This window comes from Macrotis lagotis, chromosome 5, assembly GCF_037893015.1.
Source record: "Macrotis lagotis isolate mMagLag1 chromosome 5, bilby.v1.9.chrom.fasta, whole genome shotgun sequence".
Taxonomy (NCBI): domain Eukaryota; kingdom Metazoa; phylum Chordata; class Mammalia; order Peramelemorphia; family Peramelidae; genus Macrotis; species Macrotis lagotis.
This window is the reverse complement of record NC_133662.1, coordinates 228804486-228821614: the sequence shown is the minus strand read 5'-3', so window position 1 is coordinate 228821614 and position 17129 is coordinate 228804486. Positions and strand designations below refer to the sequence as shown.

The window sequence follows — 17129 nt, the reverse complement described above, 5'->3', positions numbered from 1 at the left end:
AAATGTGAGTTTTGAGCAGGGTTTAGAAGGAAGGTCAAAATGCCAGTTTGAATTTTGAGCTGGCACAAAAGTCCTAGACTCCACACTTGCCTAAATTTCCCTCTCTTGTCTTCTAGCAAAAGTACTTTGACTCAGGAGACTACAACATGGCCAAAGCCAAGATGAAGAACAAACAGCTGCCAAGTGCAGGACCAGATAAGAACTTGGTGACAGGCGACCACATCCCTACACCACAGGACCTGCCCCAGAGAAAGTCCTCCCTCGTCACCAGCAAGCTTGCGGGGTAACCTGTGCCCCTCCCCTTCCCCTCCTCTACCATCGGACTTCTGTATTATAGGCTGGGCTGAGCAATTAGTCATTCAGATCTTCACAGTAATCTAAACAAAAGGGAGCAAGCAAACCATGAGATGACTTTGGACCTGGTGTTGGTAGCTGGAAGCTGCTGAGGGAAGGGGGCAGGTGGGTCGAAGAGAGAGAGGCTCTCATCTCAGTTCATGACCTTTTGTTAACAAGGAAGATTTTCAGGGTATCACTTACAGCCTTGGAAATCTTCCTTAGTAAGAGGTATTAGATGATGGTATAATTTATTATTGCTTATAAGTTGAGTGGGAAATGCAGTCGTGCCCCCCTTCCTTTGAGAAGAGGAGGTGGAAAGGAACCAGTCGGAGATCCTTTGTGAGAAGCATGAGTCCTTGGTGGAGGGGTCTCCAGTGGAGGAGTAGAGGCCTGGATGGAATGCACCCTTTGGGCAGTTAGAGGATCTTCGAGAGAGGGAGGAAACTCATTTACCTGTGCAAAATTTTAAAAGCCTGCCTATCCATCCTCCTTCAGATATCCTCTCTTGGGGTTGGCTTGGCTCTTTTTTCATGAAGCAGTGGGCTGGTGTCGTTTGGAGGGATCCCTTGCTTGAGTTCCTTTACCGGTTTGGTCACAATTAGCAGTGTGACCTTGAACAGGTTTATTTAACCTCTTTCAATTCCTTCATTTCTTTTTCCTTTTCACTCCAGGAGTTGGACTAGCCAGTTGCTTCTAGCTCTGAGTTTCTGCTTGAAAAGCTTTTTGCTGTTAATCATGTGACTTGAAGTGATAGACTCTGCAGTTCAGCAGCTACTGATGCTTTTCAGCCAGGGCAGAGCCACAGGTTGATTCCATTAAGGCTTCTATGTGGAGATTAGAAAGGGAAGTTTGGGGGTGGTGTTCTATGGGGATGAGGCCCTCAAATGTTAGGACCAGGGAAAATGATTGAGAAGCCAATTATGGAGGTTTGTCTCTGACTCATCCTCTTTCCTCACCTTCATTAGCTCCAGGCCTAAAAAGTAGCTGAGGGTATGGTCCTTGGGCAAGTGGGAGCCTGCTCATCATAAATATGTGATGTCCCAAGTTTTGCATGTATTGTTAGGGAGTTGTAAAAGGAATGGAATTAAAGGACCCACTCTTCAAAGGGCAAGGAGTGGCGGCAGGATCGAAGATGTGGAGCAGCCAGTCTTACCTTAGGGGAGGCCAGGGGAAAGTGGGCAGTTTAAGGAAGTGCTAGCATACTGTTTCCTTAGGAGTTAGGACACCTAGCTACTATAAAGCAAAGAGGGCTGTCATATCTTGGAGCACATTTATAAACAAGTCAAGGGAAGGAGTTCCCAGTGGTCAAGGAGGAACAAAACAGGCCTTGACCTGAATAGAATTGTCTGAGCAGGTTAGGCCTCATTGCTGTTACTTATTGGAGAGGGTCAAGGTGAATGTTGTTCCCTACTTGCCTTTTTATTATATAAATCCTGATACTCAGTTCACTCAATGAATGACTAACTGATCAACTTTATAATGTGTGTGTATATAGATACTATGTGTATATATACTTCCCTCCTGCTTAGTCAAGTCAGGTTTCTTGCCACTTGTGTAGATAGGTGTGGGAGGGTCAGGGCCACAGTCTTCCTGACCCACAATTTCACTGGCTCTCACTTGTAAATGTATATAATTATTTTTGTGTTTCTTGCTCCATTTCCTCATGCTCTCTTCCTAGGTCTAAAGCCCCATGTGGAAGGGGAGAATTGCTGAGCACCCTGTATAGTTGCCTCACCTGTCCCAATCACTTTGTACATAAATATGTCGCATATATTATTATATATATAAATATATATATAATTTTTGTACGTCCTTTTCATCTCCAATCTTCTTGAGTTCTCTGTTCATTTCTTTCCGTTCCAAGTTACTCTTTCCATTGCCCAGTGTGAGGCTTCAGGACTGATGATCATAATGAAGTTTGGCTTTTAGGGAATACATAGAAAAGACAGAACAATTAGACCTTCGTTGCCTTCCTCCATGTCTGTTTCCCAGAACTATGAAAACAGGGAACCAAATAATTTTTCTGAGCTGCCTACTTTTTCACAATAGGGAGTTCTATAACTTTGTTAATAAGGAAAAGGTGGTTTGTTTGTTTTTTTGAACATAAGTTCAAATATTCTTGATCAAAAGTTGGATTTTGGTTGTGTTCTCTCCAAAAGACATTTTTGTGTAAGATCTAAACAGAGGAGCTGTCAACTTCATTATCTACTCAGGTGTCCCCACTTTTATCAGTCCTGCTTCCTCAATCAGCTTGACCATTTTGAATGGTTTCAGTCCTACCTCTGAAATAGAGCCTTCTCTGAACCACAACACTACCTCTCAGATTTGAAGCCCCAGATAATTTTTTGTTCTTTGTCTAAAGAATGATTTTTGTTTCTTTGTTTTGAGTATCCCCAGGTACCACAGAGAGGCAAGGAGAATGCTACTGTGGGAGAAATAACATTAAGAATTTCTCTCCTCTCCACTTCTTTTCCCTTTGCTGCTCTGGGAAAAATAAAAGAATTTCCCTATATGAATGGGAATGGGGAGAAAACCAAGTGGCTTAACAGTTGTTGAGCATGGAGCAGAACCCATAGGGTGGGGAGAGGTATGGGGCTGGATACTTTTTCCCCTGTTACTTGACAGTGTTTTTATTTTTTCTTCTGTGTTCGTCCGCAGTGGCCAAGTTGAATGATGCTTCCCGGGGCTCCCGACAGATCCTGAGACGCTGCCCCCCTGGGTCCTGTGCTGGCTCCTGCCCCTCCTTGCCTTAGTGGCTAGGGGGTCAGGAGGTGGCCTGGGTGCGGGCCGGAGAGGCAGAAGCCCCTGCCCGACGGTGTCCCAGCGCATGGAGCCCCTCGGGTTGAGCACCAAGACCTTGAATCTTTTTTTGTGTTTTATTTTTCCAAACATCTGCTGGGAAAAATCTCTATGAAATCCTGGTGTGGGGTTGAGAGGGTGGGTTGGGTGGGGGGGAAATGGGGTAATATGAATTGGGGCTTGGAGCAAAAAAATTTGCTGACTCCCCTCTTTCTGTAGCCCTTGGTTGGTGAAGGCTTGGGTGTGGGGTTGCTATAGGGAAAAGGGACTGAAGGTGGAAGGATCGGTCCAATTCCACAGAAAAATACCTTATGGGCTGGGATTGGTGCTGGGTGATTTAGTGCCAGGTAAAGGGGACTGTCCATACAGACCAAATGCTGCAAAGGCAGCTCCCTTGCCTCTATAAAACAGGCTGGGAAACTTAATTCTAATTATACCTAACTGTTTTTTGAGGATTGCTAGCCCTTTAAAGTAGAGCTTCTGTGGGAAATGGGGCTGTGAGTTTGGGGAGGCATCAATGTGTGGGAGCCCCAAAGAGCCTAGGGAATTTTTTCAGTATTTGAAATAAAAAAAAAAACACCCACAAAAAAACCCCAGAAGTCCTCTGAAGCTGCTGGTGTGTTTCATTGAGGGGGGAGAAAGTAAGTCTACTTCCATCAAAGGGAAAGCTGGTCCAGAATGTTGGTGGGGAATGGAACAGGGAGACCTACGTAAGGTCTGGGTGGTTTCCTAGCTTCTGTGAGGGGTGGGGTAGGGAATAGAATAGGGACATAGCTGGATAGTCTAAGGCCCTTCCTAGCCTGTTGGTGGTTCTCTCTTTGATTTCTATGGTAGATATGGGAAGGCCAAATCAAGCAAAGTTGGCCATAATGGGTAGTGGCTTACACAATCATGAATTCAAGGTTCTAAGTATTTTCGTGAACCCATTTCAAAGTTCTAATAGGCCAAACATAGAGGAAAAGGAAATCACATTTCCTTTCCCTTTGAGTTTTTCCAGTTCCTACTTCAGCTTTCATTGTTAGAGCTGAAGCCTTTCTGCCTGTGACCCTCAAGGAACTAAAAAGTATTCTCCCCAAGCTGTCCCAAGCCCAACCTGGCAAGCTGCCATTTGAGAGTCCAGAAGCTATCTCATGTTTTCAGTTAAACTCTTCAAGGTACATACCCCACCCCCGATTTAACTGGACCTAGCATGTTTAGCTGTTGTTTGGTAGGGGTAGTGATAGTCCTTTGTTTTCTTAAAGTATGAATAAAGCACTTAGGAAGAGTATGTTTGAAAGTGAAGCAAGGATTCAAAGAACAAATGTATTCCTGTAAAATAATGGCTCTTCTGAATGGAAGAACATAAACTGCTAGGGAGAAAGAAAGTTGTTCTTTGGAGTCATTCAGGTCTTCATCCAGCCCCAAAGGGTTTCCAGACAAATAAATTCTAATCCAGGTACCTAAACTTTGCATCTGGTTTGATTCAGTTAATACCAACTGGATAACTAGTATGTGCTGTGGACTGTTGGTATTACCAAGATGAGTAATTCATGTTCTCTGCCTTTAGGTAGTTGTGGCATTGGGGTGGGGAGTAAGGGAGAAGAAATAAAAGTCAGCCATATTACAAGGCAGAATGTGTTTAAATAAGATAGAATCTAAATGCCACAAAATACTTTAGGCTTTAGGAGGGAGTAAATTTTGTTGTTGTGAATAAAGGGAAATTTTCATAAAGTGGCCTCTGAAAGACCTTCAAAAACTAGTGTTTCTGCCTTCAGGGAGTTTCAGATCTAGTCAGGGTTGTGAAGTGCAAGTTAATGATGTTGCAAGTTAAATACATTGAAGAAGTCTGAAAACATGAGGCAGAGGGGAAGATTAGGCACTAAGGGAGATGGTAGTGATGGAGAAGCTAAAGCAGCCTAGAAACAAAGTGCAGAACATACTTAACATCAAAGAAGCCTGGTTTAGAGTGGGTAGTGGGGATTGTTAGCCACAACTGAAAAGGTGAACTTGTAGGTAGTGAAGAGCCACTAAAGATATTTTGAATATCTGCTAAGTAGATTTAGGCCTAAAAAAATGAGCTTTTCAGTGGTGTAAAGGATGAATTGGAGGGGATAGATAGGAAGATTTTAGGTGGCTAGGACATTGGTCAGATAGGTAATAATGGGGTCCTGTTAATTGGGGTCGAAGTGGGAATAAAGGAGGTGAATGAGGAAGAGGTAAATCTTTAGTACCTGATTATGGATTAGACAAGGAAGAAGTAAAGATATGAGTTTGGAACAAGAAATACTGTTAACTCAAAACTAAATGTCAGGAGGAACAGGTTTTAAGGAAAAGATTGGTTTATACATGTTGAGTTATAGATATTTGTGAAACACTTAAGAGATTGTAGCTAGCATATGTAATATTTTAAGATTTTAAGAAGTGGGATTTTGTTGTGGCCGAGTTCATCTACAAGGTGTGTGCAAAGGATTGTTGTACCATGGTCAGACCATGATTTGTTTGCTGGACCTTAGTTCTGAAAATTGGGGTGTCTCATAGTAAAAGTGGTCTAGGCACAAGTATCCTAATATTTTTTCCCTTTTTGGCCAAAGGTTGGTGTTTAAGAGAATCTCTCTCTCTCTCTCTCTCTCTCTCTCTCTCTCTCTCTCTCTCTCTCTCTCTCTCACCAGTAAAGGAGAGGCAAGTATCAACTCCCAAAATATCACAAGAGACCAATTGACAATAAATGAGAAAGCAAACAGGTTAAGTGACATGTCTAGGACCACACCACTATGATCTGAGGCCAGGTTTGAATTCAAATCTTATTTCAGATAATACTTTTCACTATCCAGGTGCATGTGGGCAGATAGAGGTACAGCTCTGGAGTTTAGGAAAGAAGGGTTGGAGATTTAAATTTGTCGTTTATGTGGAGATGATAAATTACAGGAGAAAATGAGATTGTCAAAGAAAAAAATGGCAACGACTAAGTGCAGAAACTTGGGGAGCTCTTACATTAAAGAGTTTTTAGAGTTGGAAGAACCAAGAAAACATGTCTAAAAGTCAAGGAATGGTATAGTATAGGAAAGAGATGAAGTGATTGAAGATAAGGACTGAAAGAGGCAATTAGATTTGGCAGTTAAGTTATTGGTAACTTTTCAAAGAAGGAATTGTAGACCTGTGGGGTTTGAAAGCCAGAAATTAGGGAGTTGAGTGTATTGTAAAAGACCTGTAAGTTTTGAAGCATGTAGTGTTTGGAACCAAGGTTAGAGAAGGAAGACGACTCCCTAAAAGTCAAGTGAGGTGGTAGAATGGAGAGTGCTGGAGTCAAGAAAACCTGAGTTCAAATGTAGTCTTGGAACTCTAGCTGTATGACCCTGGGCAAGTCATTTGACCTCTGCCTTAGTTTCTTCACCTGTAGATGGGTGTGATGTTAACACCTACCTCCAAGAGGGGCTGTAAAACTCAAGTGTTAAAACATTTTGAAAGTGCTCTAGGGATGTTCACTCTTATTCTCAAAACAATCCCATAATATTGTGAGCTTGATCTCTAATCTGCCACAAACTTGATCAGCAAATGTGTCGAACTGAGAAATGGCAAGGTGTGTTCAAAAAAATGGAGTAGTTGTAGCAGCTAGGTGGTGCAGTGGATAGAGGAGTCAGGAGGACCTGAGTTCAAATGTGGCCTCAGATACTTAATAATTGCCTAGCTGTGTGACCTTGGGCAAGTCACTTAACCCCATTGCCTAAAAATAATTTTTTAAAAAATGGAGCAGTCAGATTGTCTCCAGTCTAGATGCAAAACCTTAGGACTGAAAATAACTTACAGTATAAAGGGGAGTCAAGAGAGTCACGTTTATTTCATTATCCTATTTCAGTCTGAACTAGTTCTATAACTACTTTTTAGTCTTGTATGCAACTTGTAGTGGCACATTTCAAACTGTTTTGAGGGATATCAGCAAAAGTGAAGGCAGGTGTTGGGGGAAACTCCTTCCAAACTTCTGTACTTAATTCATTTAGGAAATCCTAAGCATAATGTACAAACATTGAAGAAGCAATAAAAACTAAATTGTTAGGCTCTCTGATCCCAAGAAGCTTATACACTAGTAAAAAGCCTACACCACTAATGACTATAGTAAATGCAAAGGAGGGGTGCAAATTGTTAGCTGCAAAGAAGGAAATTTCCAGCTGGGGTGAAATAGGGAAGACCACTTATAAGGGTAGCATTTGAGTAAGTGAGGCAGGTAGAGATACAATTGCCCAGTGACTGAACAGATAGGGAAATCACAAGCATGTTTATGAAACCATACAAAGCCCACTTGGAGATAAACTATGGAAGACTTGAATGATTTGATATGTGGACACACACACACACACATTTGGGAGTATAGGGGAAAGAAAACTAGGGAAGTTGATTTGAATGACCTCATTCTCCATTAAGTAGTCAATAATATTGGGGGGGAAGGTAGTTGGGGCTTCCAGAGACAAGGGAAAAGGACAGGACTGGGAGTCAGATTAAAGGAATTGGGGAAAGATATGACACAGGGTGAGGTACCTGTGATTTTAGTAGTCTAGGGACTTCTTAGCATGGAAGCTTTCTTCAATAATGCAGTTGGCAGCTCCTCGGTAAATCTGGAGCTGTTGAGAGATTTAAGTGATTTTCTTGTGGTCACACAAGCTGAGTAACAGTAAGAAGCAAGACTCAAACCCAGGTCTTCCCTTAATCCATTACACTAGCACCCTGTTTCTACTCTGTGAATGTTTAATAGATGAAATGTATTTAATTTTGACTCCTAGCAACAATTGACTTGAAACCTGGACAAAAAAAACTGGGGGGGGGGGGTGGAGATACACAGGCTAATTCTGGATTAACAGTAAAGGGAACAAGGAATTCTTTATCCTAGGTCAAATAAAATCAACTGGGTAGGGAAACAGCCTCGGAAAAAGGCAGAGTGGATCTGTTTTTAAATTATCAAGCAACTGTTTTGTTAGAAAGGCCCAAGTGTACAGAGAAACATGCTCTATCCTCAAGGAGCATAACATCCTCCTGGAGACCAAAATTATGGTGAAAACAGAGTTAATTCAGTAAAACTAAAGGAATGGGAAAGTTCTCTGGAGATTAATAGATGAAAAGACATTATTTAAATTTTTATTGCTATCTTTTTGTTACATCACTATAATTTCTCCCAATATCCTTCCTTCTCAGCTATCACATATAAAAGAGTATAAAATAAAGAAGTGGAGAGAAAATCAGCATAACAACCATATATTGAAAGTGTGAAAATAATGTGCAATAAGCAATACTTGTGGACTACCTCACTACTGCAGAAGGATGGGTTGAATGACATTAAGAGGGTCATGGTGTTCTTGGGAGAGCCTCATAGAGTGAAGATAAAGAGCATGGGATAAGTGGTAAGAGTGCTAGAGATATAGACGAGGTCTAGATTCAAATGCCAACTTAAATCAGTTGTGTGATCTTGAGTAAGTCCCTTTAAACCTTTCTTACCTTCAGGTGCATCATCTGTAAACATAAGATCTGTGACTTCTGAGGAACTGCTGATATGGGGGGAATCCCTCCACCATGAGAGGTATCAAGCCTATTCAGTAGATAAATCCTAAAGATTTGGCATTAGTTATAAAGAGGTTTTGACTTCCCTTGGATCATATAGGAAGTATTGAAACTATTTCCAGTTTCAGGGTTCTTACCACTACTGCTACCTTTCTTCATTTGTAAAGTGGAGAAAAAACCTGTAGTACTTACCTCACAGGGTTGTTGGGATTATCCAGTGAGATAATTTGTAAATCTTAGAAGTTGAACATTAAAAAATTTTCCTGATTAAAGACCTGCCCTTGGAGTCAAGATCTGAGTTCAATCTCTCCTTCAGGCACATATATAACTGGGCAAGTCACTTAACCACTTGTGGCCCCAGGTAATTTTTCTAAGACAAATTACCAGTGAATAGCTGGTTTGCTTGTACAGTGAAACTACACGCTGGAAGTTACCAAAAAAAAAAAAGATAAAATATTATATTACAGAAAAAATAAGTTTAAGGTAGGATAATTTTGTTGAAGGAAGAGTCAAGTAATTATGAAACTCAAAAGTTGAAATTAGAATTCTTGAAAGATGGAACTTTGACTTCACTATTTACCCCCCACAACTCTAGGTCCTAGGTGATTTAGGTATTTGAAAGAGTCTTCTTGTCAGTTGGCTTACACAAAGAACCAGATGAATGAACTCACATCAAACTGTTCTGACCTCTTTCTTGGGGAAAAAAAAAAACTAATCCCAGATTAATAGATTCTTTTGGCTTTGTTGGTTTTAAGATGGTGGGAGTGAGGGAAGAAGTTTTGCCTCTTTAGACAGTTTTAGTAGCAAAAAGCTGAAGCGTATTGGTCAAGGACTGGAGAAAAGACCATCCTAGGATGATGAGACTCCACTTTGGAGTCTGTTGATCACATGAGCACTTAAGAGCTCAAAACAAAGTGTGGTAGAAAGAAATCTGAATTAGTCTTCCTCTGAAGGTCATATGTAGAGTTAAAAGGATTGTTAGGTAAATTATCAACACCGTTTTTTTTTTAAGTTAACCTCTGTATAAACAAGTTTGGTGACAAGAGTCCGTCCAAAACTCCTATCAGGATATGACACTATTGAATTTTGCTCTCATTTGTATACCATAATATAAGTAGAAATTAGATACTACTCAAAATGTTATGTAATAAAAATTATATTTTTTTATAGAAAAGGCAGAAATGAGTGGATTGTATGCTTTTCTCAGTCATCCACAAGTAAGGAATCAATCAAGTATTTATTCAAAGCTTATTATATGTCAGGCATCTGTGGATATAGAAACAAAACATGAAATAGTTGCTGCTGCTATTAGAAGCTTCCATTATATCAAGGGAAGTGATGTCCCTAGAGTCAAGAGTACCTGTGTTCAAATCCGACCTCAGACACTTAATAATTACCTGTGTGTGTGGCCTTGGGCAAGCCACTTAACCCCATTGCCTTGCAAAAAAACCTAAAAAAAAAAAAGATGTAAGGGGGAAGAGGTTAACTAAATAAAAATACAATATACAATTTTGAAAATACAGTATATAAAATACAATTAACAGAATATTAATTTGTGATTTTCTAAGTATGCAACCTTCTGGGATCTGTTCCTTTTTGACTGTGACACCACCAGTGTAGAGTAAACTTGCGAAGATAGGTTGGAGCTAGGTTGTGGAGGGCTTTAAATGTCAAATAGGAATTTGGAGTTGATCTTAAAGGCAATGGGAAAACTGGATTAATTGGGCAGGAAAGGGACAGCTAGGAAAAGGGTAGATTGGAGAGGGTAAAAACCAGTGAGAAAGCTATTAGGATAGTTCAGGTGAGAGTTGATGAGGCCCAAGTTAGGATGGTGACTGAGTGGAAGGAAAGAAGCAAGTGTATGAGGTGTAGAAGCAGAATCAACTAGCAACTGAATGGAAATATGAGTCAGGAATAATATCAAAATTACAAAACTCTGACTGGAAAGATGGTGGTACCCTCAAGAGGAATGGGGAAACGAAGAAAGGAGGAGTGGAGTTTAGGGAAGTGCCAGATCTAATGCCCTCTTTTTAAATTCTTTCTCCTTAAACTTTGTGGATTTGTCACTTAACAGTGTTGATCACCTTCTCTGGAATACTCTCTTCTCTGGGTTTTTGTGACTATTCTCTCCTAGTTCTCCTACCTGCCTAACCATTCCTTCTCAGTCTTTTTTTCTGGACCTTCATTCATGCTATGCCAACTATCCCCATGAATATCTCCCAAGACTGTCCTTGACTTTCTTTTTTCTTCCTGCGTTCTCTCCGTCCGTAATCTCATCAATTCTATTGGTTAAGTTATCACAATCCAAGGGTAGTTTCTTTCTTGAATCACTAACTGCCTATTGGACATTTCAAACTGGATGTCTAGTAGACATATCACAATTAACAAACCCCAAATAGAATTCATTATCTTTCCCTCCAAACCTTCCCCTCTTAGCCAATCAGTTGCTAAATCTTTTCATTTCTTCCTCTCATCTAGAATATCTCTTGCATGTAGCCTCCTCTTCCCAACTCATACAGCCATCAGCCTATTCAAACACTTCACCTACCTATTGCCTAGACTCTTTCAGTAGTTTTCTATTTGGTCTGTGTGTCGTCTGTCTCCACAAATAATCCCATCCTCCACTTAGCTGCCAGTGATTTTTCCAAATCATAGGTAAAAGCATGTCACTCCTTTCCTCTAAGCAATAAACTCCAGAGGCTCCTTATTTCCTAACTTCCTTTATTTCATATTCAAAGCAACATTTATTTTAATCTCATAAACTATTCCAACTACAATGGAGCCACACTGACCAACTTGCTTTTCCTCACAAACAACACTGCCAGCTCCCTCCCCTGCCTTTGCACTAGCTATTCCCCTTTCCTGGAATGGTTGGCTTCCTAACCTCTGACTATTAGATTCCCTGGCTTCCTTTAAGACAGCTCAAGTGCTGCCTACCCCATGATGCCATTCTTGGTCCCCCTAGCTCTAGTGCTATCCCTTCTGGTGACTTTCTGCCAACTCTATTTCATCTTGTACATCCTGGTTTGTATATGTGGTCTCACCCATTGTTCCCATAGCACAATAAGTTCTTGATGAATGTATGATTGATATTTTGTTTTTGTAAGGTAATGGGGTTAAGGGACTTGCCCAAGGTCACACAGCTAAGTAAGTATTAAGTATTTGAGGTTGGATATGAACTCTGGTCCTCCTGACTCCAGGGCCAGTGCTCTATTCTTTGCTACCTAGCTGCCCCTAAAATGTATGATTGATTAAACACATAGGAACTGATGAAGTCCCCAACAGAAAGAAGAGGGTTTAGGATAGACTCTGGGGGCAAGCTTACTGTTACAAGGCAGGATGTGTAAAACAATCCAGCAAAGGAGACTGAGGAAAATCAAGACAGAAAGAACTGAAGAATCAAGAATAGTATCAACCCTTTGGAAAAGAGAAATTATTGAGGAAGGAAGATTAGTTGTCAGTGAGATCAAGAATGAGAACTGTGTTGGGGCAGTTAGGTGGCATAGTGGATAAAGCACAGGCCCTGGAGTCAGGAGTACCTGGGTTCAAATCTGGTCTCAGACACTTAATAATTACCTAGCTGTGTGGCCTTGGGCAAGCCACTTAACCCTGTTTGCCTTGCAAAAAAAAAAAAAAGAATGAGAACTGTGAAAAGGGCACTGGAACTCCAAAAATAATATCCTAAAGGTCATTTATTTTGGATGGAGAAAGCCAGTTCAGTTGAGTGATCAGTTCAGAAGCCAAATTACAAGAGATTCAGAGCCCCCGAGTATGATCCCAACTTCTGGTTTCCTTTATAGGCCCTGCCCCACTTAGTAGCCCTAGATAAGATCCTGCCTCCCAACTTCATGGCCTACATGGCTTACTTACTCCAGTGCTAGACCTGGACAAAGTTACTTGGCCTTAGTGGCCTCTAGGACCTGCCCAAAAGCACAAGATCTTCATCCTTTGGCTTCCTCCAGCATAGGCCTAGCCCACCATCTCCTAGTTCCTCTACCTCTTCCTACTCTGGTCTACTATGGAGTACTTCAATCTCACCTTGTTTCAAATGGTGGCACTTTGAAGTAAAGGCCTTGGAAACTATAATCATGTCCTACTGTCAGTGGCCTCTCCAACCATTCATATTCTTCTGAACTCCTCAATGTTTGGCATACTCTCAGCTTCTTTCCCCTTAACAATGTGTTCTGACCACTGGTATCCAAACCCCAACTATCCCTAACTACCTAATCCCCTACTCCCATCCTCTTCATTCCAAACCCTCCAAGGTCCCATTCCAGGTTTATCTGGCACTTCCATTGTGTGCTCTGGGATGCCTCCATAGATGACAAACCTTTTTCAACACATCCTCTTCTCTTCCCATTCCTTACATTTTCTGGCACTCACTGAGCCCTGCTCACCTCCTTATAAATCTGTTTCCCTCACCACACTTTCCAGTACAGGTTACACTTTCACTCAAAGTCTGATTCATTGGTCAGGTGGGGATCAGAATACTCTTTGTTCCTGATTGCTCCATCCACACTCTACCACCATCACCCAGCAATTCTTGTTCCTTTAAGGAAGTGAGAAGTGAGTTTAATACCTGTCTTTCTCTCCATCCCAGTATCAACCCTGATAGACATTAATAACTTCCAGCTACCCTAACTTCCCATTTTCTTAATCTATTCAGTTTATACAACCTGCTCCTCCACTCCTCCTAAGCTAATCACAGAGACATTTAATTTCATTTCATTGATTTTGTCCTTACCCATAAGTATACCATGTTCATGAACTTTAAAATTAATTTATCTGATTATAGTCCTGTTTCATTCTACTTTTCCCTATGGTTCTCTGTTTTTACCATGACCTCCCTCAATCCATTAGTAATTTCCTAAGCCATCATCCCTTTACCTGCTGTACTCTTTGTTCCTGATTGCTCCCACTGATATCTCCACTCTCTCTGATATCCTCAATCTAAATCAACTGACTCCTTCCTAACTACATTTCAACTCTTCACTTATCCTCTATTTTCAAATGTCTCCCTCACCCCCTATCCCCCCACACTTGTTCTATCACTGATCATACCTTGCCTAAACCCAGGTGGTTTCTCATCATCTGCTTCCTATTCCTGTGCCACTGGACAGAACTGGAAGAATCACAAAACCACAATGATTGGGCCTATTGCAAATTTATGTTATCTGCTCTCAACTGAGTTCTAACTTCAGCAAGACAATCATTCTATTCTCCTCTGATTAATTGGTTATTCTACTCTTCATAGCAGTTACTCTGAATTTCATCTCTTTGCAAGCCTCCCATGGCACCCCATACTTCTAAGGTCCATGCTCACACTTCACCAAAAACAAAACAATGGATACTAATCACCAAAATCTCCTCTCCTCTTTTTCTTACATCACTCAGACAATTTCCCACCAATTCTTTACTCTGCTTCAGTCTTGAATGAAGAAGTGGCTCTTTTCTCCTTTCCAAGGTCAATTTCTCTATATGAATCTGTGATCCCCATTCATCTTTTCCAGCGGATTGTTCTCACTATTATCTATACTCTCTCTAATTTATTATCAATATCTACTGGCTCCTTCCTTAGTACCTACAAACACTCCCATGTTTCCCTCATTCAAAAAAAAATACTCTCCCTTAATCCTACTGTAGTCCCTTGTTATTATTCTATATATCTTTCTCCTCAGCTAAATTACTTGAAAAAGCTATCTCTAGTAGGTACTTTCACTGCCGCCTCTTTCACTTTTTTTGTAGGATCCATTCTCATTCAACTGAAACATCTCTTCCAACATTACCAATGATCTCAATTGCCAAATCAGATGATTCTCAATTCACATCCATGACCTCTGTTGATTTGTCATTTGACACTTAAAATCATCCTCTCCTCCTGGATATTCTCCTCTTCAGGTTGTCCTCCTACTGACTTCTTAATCTTCCTATGATTTGATGCTGGGTCTTCTCTTTCCCTTCTTTACTATCTCACTTGATGTTCTAATCAGTACCCACTTTTATCATTTCTATGCATATGATTCCCAGATGGATATAACCAGTCCTTCCCTTATTCCTGAAGTCCAATTCCTCATCACCCACTGCCTTTTGGACAGTTCAGATTGGATGGCTCATGGACATCTCCGACTCAACAGGCTCAAAACAGTCATTATCCTTCCCCTCCCCCCAAAAAAAATGATTCCTTCTAAACTTCTCTTATTACTCCCAAGGGTAACAATACCTTGCAACCTTGGTGTCATCTTAAAGTCCTTTTTCATCTGTATATTCATTTTTTTTTAGGTTTTTGCAAGGCAAATGGGGTTAAGTGGCTTGCCCAAGGCCACACAGCTAGCTAATTAAGTGTCTGAGACCGGATTTGAACCCAGGTACTCCTGACTCCAGGGCCAGTGCTTTATCCACTGCGCCACCTAGCCGCCCCTCATCTGTATATTCAATAAATTTTGTCATGCCTAACTCCACTCACACAACCATCACCCTAGTTTGGAACTTCATCACCTTGTCCCCCAAAATATTGCAATAATTCATCTCACTGCCATTCTAGTACATCCCCCACTCAGCTGCCAAAATGATCTTAAAGTCTGAGTCTGGTCATGAGACACCCTCCCCACTTAGGAAAGTCCCATGGCTCCCTACTCAAGTTCTCTTTTGTCCCTTCCTGCCTTCCAGTCTTCTTAATCTTCACTCCTTTTGTCATACTAAGAGCCATTCTGGCCAAACATGTGCTCTATTTCCCAACTCTGCCTTTTCACTGGCTGCCCCTGGAATGTTCTTCCCCATCTTGGTTTCTTATCTTAGTCTATCCTGGTTTTCTTCACATCTAAGCTAAAATCCTTCCTGGACACAAGAAATGTAAACTCCTTTATGGGCAAGAATTGTTTTTAACTTTCTTTGTACCCCAAGATATACTTTGTATCTGGCACATAGTGCTCAGTAAATGCTTTTTTGATTGAAAAATGAGTGAAAAGAGTTGACTGGTATAAACATCTTTTTTCTAGGAGAAAGAGAGGCAAGATATTTTAACTCAAATGGTAGGGATATTTTATGAGAGAGACCTATCAACAAATCACTCATTCCTAAGCATCTGGGTAAAAGTCTTTCGATAGGGAGAGACTGAAAATTAGAAAGAAGATATAAATGGGATCAGAGGAACTTGTACAAGAAGGATGGTCATTTCTTCATCACGAGAATGCGATGTAGAGTAGAAGAGAAAGGGGAGCTTTAGACAAATGGTCTCGATTTTTTAAATAGACTGTAAGAATGATGGAACTGGGAGCAGCTAAGTGGCACAGTGGATAGAGGCTCTGGAGTCAGGAGGACCTGAATTCGAATGTAGCCTCAGACATTTAAATAATTACCCCCCAAAACAAAAAAAGAAGTCAAATTTAGTTTTGATAGGATAAATTTTTAGTGGCCTCAGTCTGAAGGGTTGCATGGAAATAGTGGAGAAGCTAGATGGTGGTGGTTTAGGGTTTGTCAAGGCATGATCAGTGATAGGATGAGGGAGGAGGTGATTCAATAAGAGGGGTAAGTCAAAGTTTGGAAAGGAAGAAGGTGAAGCCCGTGCAACAGCGATGGCCCAGAAGGGAACATGGTGAAGAGTGGAAGGACTATAGTCACTGTATACATTGAGATTCGGCTTGGGAGGAAGGAGTCAAAGTTTTCCCTAATGAGCACCATCTGGTGGCCACTCACCCAAAGTGCATCTTAGCATATGGGATGTTCAGGGAGGACCAGGACCTCTGGGGGGAGGGTGACTGCCCACACAGCTTTGGTGTCCACCTGTTATCCAACTGTCACCTGTCACTCCAAGTAGTTGTATAGCCTGTGCAGCAGCCACACCCTAATAAAACCATCTGGACTGAAAGGCTGAACCATTAAGAGCAGCTGATGGGCCTCAGACCAGTGGATGACTTAGGGGGATGGCTACCAAGCATATGAAAACTTTTTCCAGTGAAATGGGAGGATAGGAACAATTTTGTTGCAATATCCGTGAAGTCAGACATGAAAGCTACCAAGGTCATCCATTATATCCTGGACCATCACTAAATCATCTCAACTTCTGTCTTGCCATGAATACCAATGACTCTGGAAGAGTGAGGCAAAACCAGTCTGTACAACTTTGTCACTTAATTCAAATTCCTGCCAATATTATGATGTCATTGGTGACTGAAAGCAGTAATAAGTTTTCAAAGACTTAACCTTGAATTTCCAAATTGGAATAGGGGTACAAAACATCATACCCTGCCAAGAATATCTCTAGAGGCAATGTTTCTGTAACAAAGCATTAGTAGATAAATAAGAGAGATAGCTGAAGGCAGGAGAGTCATATCACCAACCACCCCAATCCTTCCCAAATAGTATAGATTAGTGATGCCAAACTCAAATAGAAAACAAAGACCCTGCATATTGACTACCTTTACATTTTAATACTACATTTTATTTTTATTTATTTTGTTGAACATTCCCCAATT

The 17129-nt window shown here is 41.0% G+C and overlaps 1 protein-coding gene across 3 annotated transcripts in view; it reads left to right on the top strand.

Moving 5' to 3' along the window:
* ENSA (endosulfine alpha) overlaps positions 1 to 17129 on the top strand; it is a 47782-nt gene that overhangs the window by 4146 nt on the left and 26507 nt on the right. Inside the window, exons 3-5 of one of the 3 annotated variants that reach the window (XR_012468729.1) lie at positions 117 to 283; positions 8296 to 8501; positions 8602 to 17129. The exon at positions 8602 to 17129 is cut by the window's right edge and continues 26507 nt beyond it. Coding sequence is in view for 2 of the 3 variants with exons in the window: in XM_074188738.1 (XP_074044839.1) it covers positions 117 to 283; positions 2995 to 3010 (183 nt within the window). In the remaining variant the exon portion in view is untranslated. Of the gene's footprint in view, positions 1 to 116; positions 284 to 2994; positions 3267 to 8295 lie in introns of those variants that run through there. The other 2 variants (XM_074188739.1, XM_074188738.1) reach the window with 2 other exon arrangements.